This window comes from Syngnathus acus, chromosome 24 (assembly GCF_901709675.1).
Source record: "Syngnathus acus chromosome 24, fSynAcu1.2, whole genome shotgun sequence".
NCBI lineage: Eukaryota > Metazoa > Chordata > Actinopteri > Syngnathiformes > Syngnathidae > Syngnathus > Syngnathus acus.
Genome location: NC_051108.1, coordinates 4,506,318 through 4,519,737, shown reverse-complemented (window position 1 = coordinate 4,519,737; position 13,420 = coordinate 4,506,318). Strand labels below are relative to the sequence as shown.

General features: G+C 43.3%; 2 protein-coding genes across 2 annotated transcripts; one reads left to right on the top strand and one right to left on the bottom strand.

Annotated features, from left to right (window-relative positions):
- Window positions 1-710: 710 nt before the first annotated feature.
- hnrnpub (heterogeneous nuclear ribonucleoprotein Ub) lies at window positions 711-8,862 on the top strand. The gene is made up of 14 exons (XM_037244208.1): window positions 711-1,345; window positions 2,429-2,543; window positions 4,094-4,173; window positions 4,793-4,932; window positions 5,014-5,113; window positions 5,304-5,416; window positions 5,517-5,780; window positions 5,856-5,975; window positions 6,071-6,199; window positions 6,275-6,443; window positions 6,562-6,849; window positions 6,920-7,206; window positions 7,273-7,404; window positions 7,488-8,862. Exons 1-14 carry the CDS (start codon window positions 850-852, stop codon window positions 7,536-7,538), a joined length of 2,484 nt encoding a protein of 827 aa, XP_037100103.1. The 5' UTR covers window positions 711-849; the 3' UTR covers window positions 7,539-8,862.
- Window positions 8,863-10,021: 1,159 nt separating this feature from the next.
- Window positions 10,022-12,396, bottom strand: LOC119117966 (left-right determination factor 2-like). The gene is made up of 4 exons (XM_037244630.1): window positions 12,099-12,396; window positions 11,706-11,952; window positions 11,367-11,609; window positions 10,022-10,499 (listed from the first exon to the last, which is right to left on the bottom strand). The coding sequence occupies exons 1-4, from the start codon at window positions 12,361-12,363 to the stop codon at window positions 10,175-10,177; spliced, it is 1,080 nt and encodes a 359-aa protein (XP_037100525.1). The 5' UTR covers window positions 12,364-12,396; the 3' UTR covers window positions 10,022-10,174.
- Between the last annotated feature and the right edge of the window lie 1,024 nt (window positions 12,397-13,420).

Genomic DNA, 13,420 nt, shown 5'->3' with positions numbered 1-13,420 from the left:
TAGGCTTGTTGATTTATTTTCATGTGTGACATCTGAATGATTACTTATTATTTTTGTTAAGAATATTTAATTGAATGTTGTAGTCATGTGTAAATAATAATAATATCCAGAATTGTACGATAAAAATACTGCCGGGACAAAAACAACCCAATTTAGGTTGAAAATTGGACCAACCCAAGAACTTCCTGGGTTGTCAGAGTTGGGTCAAATTGATCGCAATTTTAAATTGTGCTCTGTTGCTTCAATTTTAAATCAAATTTTAATTTTTAATTAAATTCAGTTTTAATGGTATAAATTTCACCGAGACAAAACCTAGCACAGCCCAAATATTGGATACGCCATACCCAGAATAGATCAATAAATAGGTCGATAGATAGAGAAAGATAGGATTCTCCACGTTATATCTGTATATTTGTGTTGTAGTGCCACCGCGTGGCCAAGGGGCGCAGACCAGAATGAACGGCACAATGTTTATAATTAAAATTGATACAAACACTGTTAATTCTTTGCAATTGTCATTCCGGTATGTTCCCTTTGTTATGTTTTTTTCCCCAAAACTATATTATTTAATTTCGTTGGGCTGTACCAATAAAGCCAATGTAGCTGGATACTGAGTGTATAAATTTACGTGTGACGGAAACAAGATGGCGCTATAAATGAAGCTGCGCCGCATTCTTGGCATTACGGTGATGACGTCACCGACTCCACTCCCTCCGGCCTCCACCGACACGCTAAGCGCTACTTACCAGTCGGCAGCAGTAGGCGCAGTTTCGCATCGAGCTAATCAAGCGTCGTTCGTTTATTTATTTCTTAATTTCGCGTGTATTATATTTGCGATAGGTGTTCACAATGAGTTCAATCAACGTCAAAAAGCTGAAAGTAAACGAACTGAAGGACGAGCTGAAAAAGCGTCATCTCTCCGACAAGGGACTGAAGGCTGACTTGATGGACCGCCTGCAGGCCGCCTTGGACGAGGAGGCCGCGGCCTACGAAGAAGAGGCTGCAGAGGATGAGGAGTTAGAACAGGCCGCCGAACCAGAATGCATGGGGGAAGACGAAGAGGGCGAGGGAGAGGGTCCGGTAGTTGAAAGCATGGAGGCTAACGAGCAGGAAGCCGAGGTAGAACAGAACGGGGCAAACGACGACGACGATGGTGGTGTCGCTGCGGTGGAGGCTTCTGCTGTCGCGAAGCCTTCTACCGTCGCCGCTGCTTCTTCCGCCGAGGACGAAGAGATGGGAGACGGGGAAGAGGACGACGAGATGGATCCCATGCTCAAAGCAGACGTGGACGACATGGAGAAAATAGATGAAGACGACGGTGAGCCTGAGGAACAGGCAGCTGAGGGTGAGTCGCCTGAATTGATCTCGTGGAGACTTTTTTTTTTTTTTTCTTCTTTCCTACTTGAACGTATCGCGGCGGAGAGCTGGTTGGAACTACACGAAGCATTTATGTTAATCTCGACGGCGTGACCTCAACAAAGCTAAACGCTAGCTTCATAGTGACGCAGTTCTGCTAATACAGACGTTAGCTTAATGGGCGCAAACATCAGCACTATTCCGTGCCGTTAAGTTTCCACCGTGCGTTTAAAGTGTAATTTATAGCCGACAACTGCGTAAAATGCGTCCAGTAATTCGTTGAATAGGCGATCTGGTTGATGAGTTAGCTCGTTAGCTCGCTCGTTAGCGTCATTTTCTTTGTCTGGGAGCGCTTGTTAGCCGCCTTCATTTGTTTCTGCTATGAAAGTTGAAAGCATACTATATACATTCTGACTTTTTTGCGTCACTTTTGCAATAATAGCACATTAGCACTTTCGTGTCTGTCAACGCTTTCCGAATGTATGAAAATTGTATAAAAGTCCGAAGCTGTTAAAACTACCTAACCTTAAAATGTGAAATGTAGAAGCGTTCTAGTTGGTTTAGTCAACGCGTGGTTAGGTTATTTGCGGTTTTGATGAATTAGCCCGTTAAAATTGGTATTTTTACAGCTCTTAGCCGCCATTTTAATTCTGCATAGCTTTGGAGGGAATGAGGGTTGTCAGTGCAGTTAGCAGGCTCACATTTCCTTGCATGGTGCAATTACCTCAGAAATACAGTGTACTTGTCCCACACTAATTTATTTGATACCATCTGTAGGATTATTGTTCTCATTTGAATACACCAAATTGTTTTCCCAGCCCCACCACCTCTGCTCTTAAATGTGCATATTATGGACCAGCTTGCATTGTAAATTCGACTCTGGTCATTACAGTTGTATTCTCATGATTGTACTATTGTGTACTAATATGAGGTGTTTCCACTTCTTTAGCTTATGATGGTCGACTCTATGTAACTGACTGACCCCCGGGCTTTGTGGGCCAGACCCCCACTGCCAGTCCGACCTCTCTCTCAAAGGAGCACCTCATTATATATCTTTGTTCTATTTTCAAAGGGGATGCGGACAAAGACACGAATGCTGATCAGAAGAATAAGAAGGGTGTTAAGAGACGCCGGGAGGAACATGGAAGGGGCTACTTTGAATTTATTGAAGAGAACAAATACAGCTGGTAAGGATGGGACAGAGCAAAATGGCCTTCAGCATCCCTGAAGTGCCATCCTAGCTTTGTTATGTATTGGCTTTAAGTGCCGATGCACATATACCTAGCTAGCCTTTCAAGAACTTTTTAAAAATCTATATAACCACATTGTCACATCCCTGACTGCTCAAAGAGCCTTACCATTATTTATCTTTTGATACATTGTTTGAAAAAAATGCACTACCATTTTGTGGCAGGAGTGACATCTCTAAAGTCAGCTTTAAACCTGCTCCTCTTCACACTTAAATGTTTTGCTAAGTCAGTTGTGTCCTCAAGGTGATTCAAGGCTTCTCACAAAGAACCCCCGAAGGAATATAAGCAGATGTACACAGTTCATTCAGAGGAAGGGAGGGACTGACTGGGGTGGTAGCTGAGAAATGTGGGAGGAGGGCAGGCACATTGTAAAAGTCTAAACGTCCAGAAGGAACTCTCGCTCTTGATCGTCCATCGTTTGCCTCGCAATTTTAAGTACTTTTCATTGTCTCCCCACTCTTTGTATGATGTCAAGATGCTATTTCTGTGTTTCTGTCTCATCGATCATGTCGTGTGCGTGTGTGTGCGCTAGAGAGATGCGGTGTGTTACAAGGTTGTGTTTTTGTTTTTCTCCGTGCTGGTGATGTCCTGCATGGTCTGTACACATACATTCTGGTTGATCCGTGTTGTCATTGCGTTAACCTTTAATGGAACATCACATAGAGTTATATATTTACGTAACAATTACATCATTAGCATCTGGTAGACTTTTAGTCCTTTTTTTTTTTTTCTCCTACACTGCCCGCAATATGATTAGATAGATCCAGCCTTGCTTCGACATATTTTCAGTATATGACTTTATTACTGAGATAAAAAATTCCATGGCTCATATTAGTTTTCCATTTGATGTACATTACAAATGTAAAGAAGTAAAAACTCCTTGAGAGACATCATAAAGATGGAAGATAGGCGCTAGTCGGAAAGAAACAAGAAAAAGTTTGTACAGGTGTTTAACACTATACTTGGTCAAGATTTTATGTCATTGATGAATTGCTTGTATTTGACAGTGTGGAGAAACTATCTTTTAGATGCTAATGTCTAATATCATCATTGCAAACTACTTGAGGTGTTTATCAATCCTCATTCAATGGAAGTCCTGTGATTCCACGCTCCATGTGATTGAATGTCGATGCCGAAAACGTTGGAAATTGTTTCCGGGCCATTCGACGTGTAATCCATCTTGTTAAGCCATGCCCCCCGACAGAATGCAACTAAATAGAAAAGTCATTCAAGTCCTTGCATCTCGATCTACTTCTAAGGCTTCTGGAGGTGCTGTTGTTGTTTTTTTTGTCTTATATTTAGATTTCACTGGATTCGACAAGGTAAGTCTGTCCAGGAGCACTATACACACCACTGCTCACAACAGGTTGGAGACTTGCTAATGTATGACCCCCCCCCCCAACTTCGTTTCAGCAAGTGTGATTCAATGACCTTCATCATCCAATTGAATGTGTCTGGTCTTTTTTTCCCCCCCCCCCTCCCTCCAGGGCCTCTTTTAAGTCGCCCGTGCCCCCTTTGGAGGAAGAGGATGAAGAGTTTGATGACACCAAAGTCTGCCTGGACAACTGTGAGTTATTTATTAATATGAATTAAATGACCTTTACCGTTGTACTTTTGTCTGACGCAATCTGTGGACAAGCTAATCATCACAACAGTTAATGGTACCCAGTTGATATTTTACTGTAGCCTAGAAGGGTCAAAATGATTCGATTAATCGATCATCAAATTAATCAGCGCGTGTTTTAATCATCGATTAATTGTTTCAAGACATTCTTTAACTGCAGATTGTTCAAAGCTTCTGATTTCAGACTCTCAAAATAATTGTTTTTTTCTACTCCTTTGTCCAAGAAGACTGATTTATCCCTTTGTTTAATCAAAATAAGACATTTGCAATCATCTGCCTTTACTTTGGATACCATTGATTTTTCTTGTGTTGTCTTTCTTAATTGTTTTTTTTTTTTTTTTTTAAACCACTGAATAAAACTAATTTAAGAGTAATTGTATCCGACTATTTGATTAATCGATGGAATACCTTAGGCGGTGTTAATATAAGGAGTTGACAACTAAAAACTGTCAATGGAAATCTGTACCAGAATCAATCCACCCTATTACAAAATTATACTGTTAAGGAACGAGCCAACTTTTCCAGAGGAGTTGAAGGTTGTTTTTTTTTTTGTCCCCTGTAGACAACTGCGACCTGCATTTTAAGGTGTCACGAGACCGCTTCAGTGCCTCGTCGCTCACAATGGAAAGTTTTGCTTACCTCTGGTCTGGGGGCAAGGCCACTCATGGTGTAAACAAAGGCAAAGTCTGCTTTGAAGTGAAGGTATGAGCAATGAGCAAACCTAAAATCCCGCTTGCTCCCAAAAATAGTTTTGTAACCAACGTGTTCCTCTCTGCCTGGCAGATCACAGAAAAGATTCCAGTGAAACACATTTCCAGTAAGAACATGGAGATCCATGATGTGCAAGTCGGCTGGTCGTCGACTGCTTCATCACTGCTACTCGGTAGGTTCTCTCGCGCGAGTTTAGCCCGAGCCACCATGATGTGTTGCACCTAGATAAGGCTAATGGGTTATTTGTCTGCATGCAAAACCGTAGTTATTTCAAATCCATCTGTTCACATTGAATCCCATTGACTTGTTCACGCGGCCATGTTTGACCCTTTTAAGGCGTGCACTCTCCTGTTCTGATTTAGGTGACGGCAGTCTTTCATTTGCGTACTCTGGGAAGGGGAAGAAAATTGCGAACGGTGTGATGGAGGACTTTGGGGAAACCTTTGATGAGAATGATGTCGTCTGCTGTCTCGCTGTAAGAGATTTTTTATTTATTTTTAAATTCTGTATCAGTGTAATTAAATGGTCGTAAAATCTACAGCCTGTTCTTAGATGTTGTCTACTGCTTTATTCAGGATTTTGAGGGAGACGAGGCGGTACTGTCCTACTCTAAGAATGGCGGGGAGCCAGCCGAAGCCTTCCGTGTGAGCAAAGACGAGCTGAACGACCAGCCTCTTTTCCCTCATGTCATGTGCCACAATTGCGCCGTGGAGTTCAACTTCGGCCAGATGGAGACCCCGTACTTCCCCGCTCCCTCCGAGTACACCTTCATGCAGGACGTTGCCGTCGACGACCGCGTCCGCGGGCCTTGCGGGCCGCAGACCAAGGCCGACTGTGAGGTAAGCTGCTCAACGTTATATATGTATGTCGTTCTCATTGCTGTGTGCGCGCTAATGGCTTTTCTCCACTGTTAGATCATTGTGATGGTGGGCCTCCCGGGTGCGGGCAAGACCACATGGGTGAAGAACCATGTCCAGGAGAACCCTGGGAAGTACTACATCCTGGGAAGTGATACCATCGTGGAAAAGATGATGGTCTGTTGTTAAACACCCTAACGCTCTCTCGCCGTTTTAGTATCACTGCACATGCTAAATGTTTTTGGGGTTCTTTCATCGATCTTGACATACAGATCAACACCCCGAATCGGCAACCCAAAGAACACAACAAACTGCTTGCCATTTCCCAGCGTGCTCCTCTTTTCCTGGGAAAGTTCATTGAGATTGCCGCGCGCAAGAAAAGGAACTACATCCTGGATCATGTTAGTCACCCTAACATTGTTGCGTGCGGGATATCCAATGGCAGGTTTAACTCTCGGATTGTTGTCCTTCTCCAGACCAACTTGTCCGCCCCTGGCCAGAAGAGGAAGATGTGTTTGTTTGCCGGCTTCCAGCGCAAAGCTGTGGTGGTATTCCCCTCCGATGATGACTACAAGCAGAGAGTTCAGAAGAAGGTCATGATTGACGGCAAAGAAGTGCCTGAACATGCTCTTCTCAAGATGAAAGGTGAAGTGTTAGCTAGCGAAATTAAAATGGCTAATATTGGCCAGCTGATTAAGTACTCTAGTCCCTCGTATCTGTTAGTAATTGCTGCTAAGCATGTTGCCGTGTTCAACCGTCACAGGCTTCTATTCTCTGCCTGTGGAGGGCGAGAGCTTCAACGAGGTGCTCTTTGCTGAGCTGCCGCGGGACGACTCTGCCAAAGTTCTGGAAACGTACAAAGAAGAAAGCAAGAGCGCTCTGCCTGCTGAAAAAAAGCCCAACCAGGGAAGCTCCACACCCAAGCGAGGCGGTGGGTCCCGCGGGGGCGGTCGTGGAGGCAAGAACCAGTTTGGCCGCAACAGTGGGCCGGCACAAAGAGGCGGCGGCGGCAATCGCCAGGGCTTCCAGAATCGAGGCAACTTCAGAGGAGGTGGGAAGCGTGTTTGTCACCGGAGGTTGTTGATAAAACGTCTCGAGGCTGACATTTTCTTTGTTGGTAGCCCCAAACCCCCGCGGTGGATTCGCCCGCCCCCCTCGTGGCTACATGCCACCCCCGGCTTACAGAGGCGGCTACCCCAGCCGCGGCAGCTACAACCGCAGCGGCAGTCACATGCCCAGCATGGGCGGCTCCCCCAGAGGCGGACCGATGAGGGGCAACATGGGCCCCAGAGGAGGTGGACACATGAATAGAGGCGGTCCGATGAACAGAGGGAACATGAGCAGAGGAGGAGGAGGTGGCGGCGGCGGCGGCATGGGTCGCGGCGGAAATAGAGGACATCACAACCAGGTATGTGGCTGCCTGTTAGCTTAGTCTCGTGGATTTTTTTTCTTTTTTCATCACGTTGCTTTGCAGTTTCAGCAAAGAGGCGGCGGCCGCGGCAACTTTGGCAACAAGAACAGCAATTTCAACAGGAATAGCGGCGGTTTTGGCAACAGGAACGGCATGGACAAGGCCCAGGCCTTCAACCAAAGCTGGCAACAAGGGGTTAGTGCTTTCTCTTTTACTCAGCTGTTCAAGCATCTGTACAGCTTGTGGATTAAAAAAATAAAATAAAATTCTCTGTGCAGTTCTGGAATCAGAAGCCATGGAACCAGCAGTATCAGCACAACTATTACTGAGACACTTGTTCGAATGGACTGGTGGCCACACTGAAAACCACTCTAGCCACGGATCATCATCCCCCTCCTCCGTCAACGACGCCATTTTTCATATAACCTGCTTTTTTGAGTAACGTGGTCAACATTCCACTCCAGAGGGAGATCAGCAGACATCAGATGGGTGAAATTCTTGGAAGAACAAGAGATGTGTAAAACATGATTTTTTTTTTCTTATCTTTTGCTGTATATTTCATTTGCTTTGCACCACTTTTAAAAGATGTGCTTTTAAAAAAAAAAAAAATTGTAATACTAAGAATCACAATTGTTTTGTTCTTTTCCAGGTTTGGTTTTCTTTTTCATTAATTTTTATTATTCTTAATTGTAAATACTTGTTTTGAGTAGTTTAAACATTCAATCTCGTCATGGCTTTTGAAGAATATTGCGTGTCCACTGTGCAGTTTATGCAAAGCCGCAGTTAAATTTCAGTCTCTGTTTCCGCTTCCAAAACTGTAAAGCAACTTCGTCGACCTCCAATAAACACAAATTTACTTGTTTTTTTCTCCTGGCTTATAATTTCTATTCAAAGGTGTAAAAGGACCTTTGAATGGCCTGTTTGGAGAGATTTACATCAGGCCCGTCCGTGTTGGTGTTCTTGCTGAGTGTAATGTGCACGGAATAGTTTAGCTCTTTGGATGAACAATGTTAACTACATTGTTTTGGGTGTGCCTTTTATAACTCCCTCTGAGAATTTATTGGAAGAATTTCACGGCTGGCTCGTACTCCTGCGCTGCAAACATGACCACACTTGTAATTTGGCTATCAAGCTGATTGCAGTACAATTGATCATGTAGCCAAAGTAGAATTTTGACTGTATGTCCATGTTGATGGTAGAGCAGAGGAAGTAGCTGAGTGCAGATCAGGTAGCACATTTTTCACCAGCAAACAAGGGCTACACAACGTGCGTTTCAAACTTGCACCATGAGCCGACTATTATTTACCCCAGCTAATATTTCCGCCCTTTTTTCCTTCCTCATTTCAGATTACCTGACAAAATGTTTTTTTCTTTGACCAAAAGGGATGTTGAAACGAGCATGTAAATACTCAAAAAATATTGTGTTGTGATAAAGTGTTAGTTTGCCCCAGTACTGCTGTATATTCCACTTTTTTTTTAGTTTTTGATTATTTAGCAGAGTTTAGGTTTCAAAAGACACTATATTTTTATTGCATTATGTTGCAGGTTGTATATCAGGTCTCGTATCAAACCAATCATGCTGCAGCTTGTCTTTTGTATCCTAACATTTTTTTTAAAGTCTCAACTGTATTAAAATAAGGTTGTAAAATTTAATGTTTGTCACTGTGCCTAATTCATCACCATATTTTTACTCGGTGAATATATTCATATTGAAATGTTCCAATGACAATCATAGCACCACCTGTTTTCTATCGTTTGACTTTGAATCCACTTCCCTTGCAGACAGACCGCTCCTCATCTTCAGTAGATGGCCTGCTGGCTTTGTTTACCTCCACCAGCAGCATATTAGGGAATGACAAGACCCCCTACTCAGACGGCAAACAATGTATTAGGTATGTTTGGAACTGTTTAAGCCTGACGTCAACTCACGAGGACCACCACTCTTGGTTCATGAGAATTGCCTGTGTGTTTCTCCCTATGTGGCCGTGTACCCCACGGCGTTGTCTGGGCGACTGTGTATCTCCATGTGAATGTCAACATGAATATGAATCAAGAAGGTTGTAGCACAGTGCGCGAGTTGTTAGCATGGGAAACTTGCGGGGCTGCAAGTCTGAATGGCCCCTGAACAATTTTGCCATGCAAACTTGGACCCCTGCATTTTTGCAGTTCTTAATTTTTGTTTTGTGTGGGTTTTTTTGGGGGCGAAAGCCAACCCCTGTTTTTTTTAATGAAAAAAATAGAAAAAATAAATATATATATATATTTTTCCCATTAATATATATATATATATTTGTGTATTATTTTTTTTCATTAATATGAATATATATATAAAATATCAATGTTTTTAAAGATATTTTTCTGGGGGAATTTTCTCAAATGCATTGCTGTCAATTGTTCACAGATTTCGCTAGTGATGTCAGGCCCGTATTTTATTTATATTTACAATAGTGTTTTTGTCAATGTACATCTGGTCATAGGAGTGTGTGATTCTAAGTAATGCTGATGATAAATTCTTTCCCCTTCATCATTTAAATCGCCCATTAGCATGTCAGCCTCAGCATTCGAAGGTGTTCTGGATTTCAATTCCTGCTGCTGCCTTCGTTCATGTGTGGAGTTCTTGAGTGCAGGATCTTGGATTTTCTCCCCAAAATCTTAATGAATTGAGGATTCAAGGATGGTGTGGTCAGTTTTAGTGAAACAAAATAGTTTATTTTACCAAACATAAATCCATTCATATATATGTACAACACGTGAGCCAGAATTTGAATGACTGCATACAAATTCAAAATAGAAAATGATTTCGAACTGTACAATATATATATATTTTTTAAAAAGTGCTCTTGAGAGGAGTGTGCAGTAACTCCCATGTGATTGTCCATTTAAATAGGAAGTACTTTTTTATAACCCTTTAAATATACCATAAAACAGCATCATTTTCAGAGACGATGTTTCCATGATGTTGACTTCACACTATGGAGACATTGTCCATGGTGCACGCGCACCTCTCCACGATCATGTTGGGAAACTCTGCCACTTCGATCTCCGTGTAGTCGCCCTTCTTCACCAGGTACATAATGGGCAAGGGGGCGCTCTCCGACACCGTGCACCTCCTCTCCCCGTAGCCATAGTTACGCTTGGGCTGCCTGCAACTTCCGGTGCACCTGAAGGCCTGATACCCGGCCGGTTCGATGATCCAGTACTGGGTCCACGTCAGGGCGCGGAAGTCGACAAAGTACTCCTCCCTGCAACAGGTGCCCTTGCTCTGGTTCACGTCACAGTCACCGCGAGAGCTGCAAAACAAAGGTAAGAGGCAGGTTAGTTTGATGCTCCGTTTGATGAACTTGAATTTTGGTGCCTCAAATTGGTCAGTAGGAACTTTTTGTTTGCAAGTCAGAAAGCACCATAGTCTATCACTATAAATTCAAGTCCGTTATTATTAAGAAGTACACTAATCCCTCGTTTATCGCGGATAATTGGTTCCAAAAACCACCCGCGATAAGTGAAATCCGTTAAGTACGGTCACCAACAAGAAGTACTAAAGATGCTAATTCGCGATCATGCTAACACGTGTAAAAGGACTTCTAAAGGAATGTAAACGAACATTTGGAGCAATACTACATTGTCCTAAAGGTTAGACTCAATTTAGAAGTTTTATTTTGACTTTTAAATGTTTTTTTAATTTGGGGAGAAAAAAATCCGCGATGTAGTGAAGCCGCGATAAACGAAACGCGAAGTAGCGAGGGATCACTGTACTTCGGAAAATGCGGTAAGAGCAATTGTTTTTGCTGCGTGACGACGTATTCTTACGCCCTTGCGCAAAATAATTCATTGCGCGTTTAATATAAGCCGGAAAAAAAATCACAATTACCGTAAATCGCGTACTCGAATGAAAAGTACTCCGATGAATGCCCAGAAATAGAAAACAATTTAACGGTATAATTACGCCTGACGTCATATTCAGTGTCCATTTCTTGTTGTTTTATACAAATTCTACTTGAACATGCGTATCAGTGGGACCCCTTGTATGCATGGGGTGCAAAAGGTGACAGGTAACCCCCCCTCTACAAAAAAAAAAAAAAAAAAAAGGGGGGGTGGGGGTCGAGAGCTAATTGTCACATCGTCTCAATATCCTGTATATCAAAAGCAGGCGCCCTTACCCGTACTCTTCGAGGTTGAGTGTGTAGAGGACGAGCTCGGGTTTGCCCAAGGTGTTGTCCGTCTGCTCCTGGGTGGTAAAGCGCACACTTTTCGCCACCTCCGCCGCGTAGCTGCCAGGTCTCTCGCCCTCGATCCACACCTCCAGGTGCATTGGCGTCCTCTGCTGCTGAGTCTTGGACCAATAATGCACGGCCTGGGTCACATCAAAGCTCTTCCAGCCGGTTTCGTGAATGGGGATCAACCTGTGAACCCGGAACGGTCGTTAATTAGATTTCCTGATCCCATTTGACATTTAATTAGGGCTCGGACAAAAGCGCAGACTGGATTTAACATATTACCGTGAGTCCGCGAGTGAGGTTCGGTTGGATCCGTTTGGCAACTCCTCGATCCAGTAGATGCTGACTCGGGCGTTGCTGACCGGTCTGTGGTTCTTCCTCTCTACCGCGAGGCGCTTGTTGTGCGACGCTCTTTGGTACAGTTTGAGCTCGGCCATGGTCACCTCGCTGTTTTCTGGGATTATTGACTCCATGTCGAACACCATTCGATGCCGGGTCGTGTCCGAATATACATATTCGCCAGGAATGTCTACCAAAAACCATAAAATATAAAAATATAATTGCCATAATTGAGATTCGTGCGTAAATTACGCACTCCAATTACGCACTTAAAATGAGGGTCTAAAATCAAATTATTTAATTATTAAAAATGAATCATAAAATACAAATTCTTACCAGCATTGCCAGGAATTCCTCTCAAAATGCCGACCAAGCTCGGCAAAGATCGCCGTCTCCTGCTGTGGTGCATCTTCAGCATTGACAAGTATTTGTTTCTGACATGAGCCGGGACAACCAAATTCTCCAAATCCCTCTTATGGATCTTTGGAACCTCATCCAAACCCAGTTTGCGCAGGAGCGTGTCCTTCATATCCTCATGCGTAAAAGCCTTAGTCAACCCGAGGAAGACGGCGCACAAGACCCAAGCGCGGAGGAAATCCATGAGGAAGATCTTGGAAGAAGATAAGCAGACGCACAGTAGCACGAGTCAGCCCAGCGATGGACTGCGGCCCCCTTTATATTGTCGCGACCCTCCCAGTCGTTTGCACTTTGTCTAGGGGGGGCAGGGAGGGAACCTTATCAGAACAAAGGTGCGACAATGCAAGGCCATATCCTAAACAGGATATCTAAGTGGCCGTACTTCAAACAGCAACAATTAGCCATCACTGGAGTGAGTGTAATTTCTCTCTGTTGTATTTCATGTCAAGTCTTCAGGAGACTAGTTTGAAGTCACAGGGTAAACATTTATAAATATATTCATATATGAATAGAAAGAATTTATTGGAAAATCAGTTTTTGATTTAATGTGAGTGCTTTTTCCATGCCCAGAACTCCGCTGCCTTGAAAAACATGTTTTTAAATATTCAATATTTTACTGTTTGTTGTTATTGTAAAGTTCTTCAGTCGGGCCTTTTTTTTTTTTGGGCTCCACTGCAAGCATGAATTAATAAAGTCAAATCAAAAAAATCCAATTAAATAGAATCAAATAGTTCCACTTATATATCGTAGCCTTATGTATATTGTAAATGACAAATTTCATCAGACCTCCTTGACCTTCGAATGGTAATCCCGCTGAATTGAAACGAATTGTTCCACTTTAAAAGAAACAATACTCGAATTCTATCTCCCCCCAAGTATCGAGACACGCAGTCGCATTTTATTGCCGATATCCACACCTCTAATTGAGTGTGAATGATTGTCTAGCCCTGCAGTATGTGCCTCGTAATTGACTGGCGAGCACTCCAAAGTGTAGTCTGCCTTTTTTCTCCCCCCAAAATCGGCTACTGCAGAATAAGTGTCACGGAATGGACTCGCTTGTTCTTATTGTGTCCCAGAACAGACATCCTTTGACCCTGTGAACCCGGAGTGCCCTTTTCACCATAACACCCCAAACTCTGATGTGTACATTCCACCGGACGATGTCAGACAGTCTGGCAGCAGTCTGTCACTCAGCAAGCTAATTTCTAGCTGTCTGGAGAGCTGTTGTTTTGCCCAGCATT